General features: G+C 36.7%; 2 protein-coding genes across 2 annotated transcripts in view; both read right to left on the bottom strand.

Annotated features, from left to right (window-relative positions):
• The window catches only part of LOC107597668 (roquin-2-like), a 26,605-nt gene extending 23,328 nt beyond the window's left edge, over nt 1-3,277 (bottom strand). The window contains exon 1 of the mRNA XM_016288833.1: nt 2,580-3,277. The gene's annotated coding sequence lies outside the window, so the exon portion shown is untranslated. The remainder of the gene's footprint in view (nt 1-2,579) is intronic.
• On the bottom strand, nt 846-2,587 carry LOC107597615 (roquin-2-like). The gene is made up of 2 exons (XM_016288764.1): nt 2,335-2,587; nt 846-1,459 (listed from the first exon to the last, which is right to left on the bottom strand). The coding sequence occupies exons 1-2, from the start codon at nt 2,563-2,565 to the stop codon at nt 1,298-1,300; spliced, it is 393 nt and encodes a 130-aa protein (XP_016144250.1). The 5' UTR covers nt 2,566-2,587; the 3' UTR covers nt 846-1,297.
• Nucleotides 3,278-5,458: the final 2,181 nt, after the last annotated feature.

Genomic DNA, 5,458 nt, shown 5'->3' on the forward strand with positions numbered 1-5,458 from the left:
CGCCCCTGTGATTCTGTCTGCCAATCGGTGACCTACGCTAGCCCTAGGACTATTCTTGTATTTTGCCCGCCATATACCTGTTTGCCATTGTTTGACCCTGCCGGTTTACCACATCTCTCTAATAAAAGCTTGCGGATGGATCCACACGTCTCACGTCTCGTCAGCCCCGTTACAGAGTGTGTGTGTATGTGTATCTAAATACCACTTCAGATTCAGCTTCCTCCCAAAAAAAGGTTGTTGTGGCCTAAAAGTTTATAATTCCTTTAAATAAATAAAATGTTTAAAGTTTAATAAATTCAATGTTGCATCAAATAAATGATTTGTCATGTAACACAATGACTTTAAATGATCTTTTGGGGGTAATTTCTCAGCCAAATTTGATGTGTGATTATTTAATTAATCATTTATAATGTGTATTATATATGTATTTACAGTTAAACCCTATTGTTATTTTTTTATATATGATATATATTATATAGATTATTATATTGTTGGTCTAAAGTCAAATTATCCTTAATGCCTTTAAATGGCCTCTCAGTTAGTTTTTCCAGAAGTTCATCTACTAATACACTATATCCACTACTGATCCTACTTCCAGGAGCTGCTAAACATCTTGAGGGTAAAAGTCTCAGTCATATGGCTACACCACAGCGTAATAGTGAAGGTTTGACAGAGGAGCTGTTATGAGCTCAAAGCTCAATGAGGAGTTTAAGAGCTTTAGCCTTTAGCGTTCCTCTAGTCCGCTGTGAGGAGTAACTTTTATTGTTACTCCAATAAAACACTCAATTGAGCCCTGAAACGGACTTTTCCACTCACAACAGCTGAGACCATGAGTGACTTGAAGCTTTATTGCTCATGGAGACCAAGTGTTTTATTCGCCTACAAAGAGCCGTTCTCGTGTTTAACACAGTGGGAAATTATTCCACGAATAATAAGTAACACCAGCATCTGATAAGCAATAATGTACGAAAATGCACCGGGTAGGATATAACATGCTTATTGCTTTCATTTTACTTTTATTAAGCATTACTAAACATGAATGTTTATTGTAAACATTTATTTTTTCACTGTATTTCATTGCATGTATTGCATATAAAATACGTGCATGTTTTTCTCTTGTTTCTGAAGCGGCCTTTGGGTTTCTGTGTTTTTCCTTTTTTTTTTTTTCTCACTGACGCAAACATCTCCAACCACAGACAGATAAAGCACATGTAGCCGCTGAACAACAGGAAATGTTGCACTATCCAAACGTGAGCTCGTTCAGGCGCAAGCCTAAACAATAATGCAGCACTCACAGTCATTGTTGTTGATGTACCTGTATCACTTTCTTCACACACTCACCTTTTCCTCCACTGATTGGTTTGAGATACAGCGCCAGCTCCTCCACACAGATCCTGCACACTTCATAATGTCTTGTGTCTTCAACACTGCCCACACTCACAATCTCTCCCTCCGGAACCTGCAGAAAAACAACCATTGGCAGATATGAAGCACCACCAGAAGAGTTCTGTTTATGACATTGTGACGTCAATGTTAAACAGCATAATGATTACTGGTGAAACTTACAGTATCTGTTTGGAGTAAAGCAAAGTGAAAATATTTTTGTTATGATAAAGGCTTTCTCACAGTTTTGACTTTTTTAATGCAATTCTAAGTTTATATCTCACAATTCTGGTTATGTCTTGCAGTTATCAGAAGAAATTCAGAATTGAGGTATAAACTCACAGTTACCATTTTTTTGTGGCGGACACAAACAAAAAAAAGATATAAACTCAGAATTGCAAACTAAACTAAATAAATGCTAAACAAAAAAGTTAGAATAGCAAGATTCTGCATAAACTCAGAATTGTGAGATATAAATTCAGAATTGCAAAATATAAACTCAGAAGTGCAAGATATAAACTCAGAATTACAAAATATAAACTCAGAATTGCGAGATATAAACTCAGAATTGCAAAATATAAACTAAATATTGTGCGATATATATTCAGAATGGCAAGATATAAACTCAGAATTCAGAGAAAAAAGTCAGAATTGAGAGATTCAAAATTGAAAGACATAAATTCAGAAATGCAAGATAAACTCAAATTTGTGAGATGTAAAAAGGAGATTGCAGAATTCTGAGTTTATATTTTGCAATTCTGTCTTTTTTATGTTAGTGTACTTTTCATTTCAATTAATTTCTTGTAAAACTGTATGCACGGTTAAGACATTAACAATAAAAAAAAATGAGTTTTGAGCTGCACAGCCCAGAAAGACAGCAACACTGGATATCCTGAGCTATTCGAAACCTCAAAAGCTATCACATCAATCATATCAGCATGCCCCACTCACCGGCGCCCCCACCAGCTGCAGGAGGGCACAGTTGACAGGCAGCACATCAATGTCAGTGCTAATGGCCGTCTGGTCAAAAGGACAGGCCTTGCGGTGCAGTTTGTGCAGGCAGGTCTTGCAGACGGTGTGCGAGCAGCCCAGGCTGATGGGCTTGTGGCTGCAGGCATCAAACTCATTGTAGCAGATAGGGCAGGATAGAAACTCAGTCCATTGAGCTGCCTGCACCGGCATCCTGTGACCTCCAGGTGGAACAATCACGCTCAGGTAGATCGCATGACGCCTTGCCCCGGCGCCTTAAACACACCTGAGGAGAGAAGAAGACATTGAGTCTCAAATTCAAATTTATGTGTGAAATCTGCGTAAAGATTTTCATGAAAAAAAATCCTGATTCGTTTGTATTAAAAGGGTTTATTGTGATTGAACATGAGCACATGTACTTGGCCTTGCTCAAGAATCTTGCTGTGTTCTCAGGCAAGAGCTCTTCTTTAGAGTTTCATACATTTGCCAAGATTGGCGAAAGGTTGTGAGGAAATTTGGGCAGGTTTTTTATGCAAATGACTAACCTTAGGCACACAGATGTTTATTTAAAAAACTCGAAATTCTTCAACATTAGAACGAGGTTAACAACAACTTCATGTGCGGAGGCATGTGTTAGGCAGAGTCATTTGCTTGATTCATTAAAAGAACCAATTCATTTGACTTATAAGAGTCGCTTGTTTGTGAATCAGACTACATAGGCGATGCTGTTTGTATTTGTGTGTAACAAATTTTTTAACTTGTGCCAGTTGCTCAATTCATTAAAAAAAAACAGTTCATCTTTTTTTTGTGTGTGCCAGTTGCATGAATCATTAAAACAACCAATTCATTTAACTTATAAGAGTAATTTGTTCATGAATCAGACTACATAGGTGGTGCTGTTTGTTTTTGCGTGTAACATGTTTTACTGTTTGTTTGTTTTTACTTGTGCCAGTTACTTGATTCATTAAAAGAACCAATTCATTTAACTTATAAGTCATTTGTTTGTGAATCGGGCAACATAGGTAGCACTGTTTGCTTTTGTTTGTAAAGTTTTTTGTCTTATGCTTGTTGCTTGATTCGTTAAAAGAACCTATTCATATTTTACTTGTGCCAGTTACTCGATTCATTAAAAGAATCAATTCATTTTCCCTACAAGAGTCTTTTCTTCGTGAATTGGACTACATAGGTAGCGCTCTTTGTTTTTGTGTATAAAGTGTTTTATTTTTACTTGTGCCAGTTACTTCGTTTATTAAAAGAACAAATTAATTTGACTAATAAGAATGATTTCTTTGTGAACTGGACTACATAGTCCATGCTGTTTGTTTTTGCGTATAACATTTTTTTTATTTTTTTTATTTTTTTACTTGTACCAGTTGCTTGATTCATTAAGAGAACCAATTAATTTCATTTTTACTTGTGCCAGTTGCTGGATTCATTAAAATAACCAATTAATTTGACTGATGAGAGTCATTTCTTCATGAATCAGACTACAAAGGTGGTGCTGTTTGTTTTTGCGTATAACGTGTTTTTTTACTAACGCCAGATGCTCGAATTATTAAGAGAACCATTTCATTTTTACTTGTGCCAGTTGCTGGATTCATTAAAAGAACCAATGAATTAGTCATTTGTTTGTGAATTAGACTACATAGGTGGCGCTGTTTGTTTTTGCGTGTAACACACTTTTTTTTTTACTTGTGCCATTAAGCAACACCTCAGAATATCCTAGCAACCACCCAGAATCCCTTAGCAACCACCTAGCAACATTCAGACACCATGGCACTCGTATTTTCTTTAGATATATTCTTTCTCTCTCTCTTTCTCTCCCTCTGTTGTAATTTCTTGTCGCCATCACCTCTCAGCTCTAGGAATAAACTGTCTTGCACTCAGACTCATTCATGTTCTTCACATCTCCATTCACTCAACCCCTCCCTCATGCTTTCTCTACATCCCTTTATTTGTTTCTGAATTTGTGCTCTTCAGGGACTTCCTGTAGGACAGAAGGTGGAGCAGATAAGCGTGAAACAGCCATCAACACATTAAACAAAATTCCACAAAGATCACTTCAAGCTCATAAACAGGAAATCACTTCACTGTCTTGTGACCATGTGACTAGGCCACTGCAGAAATAGAAACTCTGAAGTTAAACAGGAAAATGTTTGCAGCTATTAACATTATTATGAACGATTTTACAGTATGAAAAAATGTTCAGGAGAAGTAAGACTACACACTGCTGAACTTGTGAAATATTTCACTGGAGTGTAGGCCTATATATCACATGAGTATACAAAGGCATAAATATTTAGAGTTATTTCAACCCTCTCACATCTCAACCAACATCACCATAATAAACAGACAACAACTCAGCCCAGGAAAAAAACATAAAAAGTGATCACTTTTAACAACACAATTTGCACCTGGCGCCACGGTGTATTAGTCCCTTGATGGATGGTCCCTTGAGTTTCATGGAAAGCACTTGCTCCAATATATTGACAGGCCAAGAACCTGAGTATAGCTTTAGGTCACTGTGACCCCAAAGTTGGAACATCCTGTCCTTGTCATTACCTCCTCTGTCTTCTTCTTACGTCTACACACGAACACTATTTTGTACGTAAAAACATAAAAACTGTATATGGAGTATAAAATGCCCACCAAAGTGTCAATTTATCAACTTCTGTTAACTTCTCAACCACTGTTATTATTGTAGAAATCACCTGCAGTCATGCTGAGGTCTGAATATCAGCAAGAACATCTAAAAAAAAAAAACGTGTGCTAAGAACGTTCCCATTAAGTTACGAAAAAGTTATTGGATGTTCTCTGAAAGGCATTTTGCAGATATTATGGGAACATTATTTTAAAAGTTCTCTAAACGTTCTGAAACAAGTAGTAACTAAACAAGTACAACTTGTTTCAACGTTTCAGGAGAAAAAAAATCTGTTAACATTACTAGAAGAACGTCTGTTTATAACTTTTAGAGAATCTTGCCAGTAATTCCCGTTTTTTTCGTAATGATGCTGCTTGGCTGTTGAAAAAGCCAGCATATGCTGGTTAGGTATGTTTTGACGCTGGGATGCTGGTTTAAGCTGGTCCTTTGCTGGTTTATGCTGGT

The sequence above is a fragment of the Sinocyclocheilus grahami genome, unplaced genomic scaffold, assembly GCF_001515645.1.
Source record: "Sinocyclocheilus grahami isolate Dianchi unplaced genomic scaffold, SAMN03320097.WGS_v1.1 scaffold234.1, whole genome shotgun sequence".
NCBI lineage: Eukaryota > Metazoa > Chordata > Actinopteri > Cypriniformes > Cyprinidae > Sinocyclocheilus > Sinocyclocheilus grahami.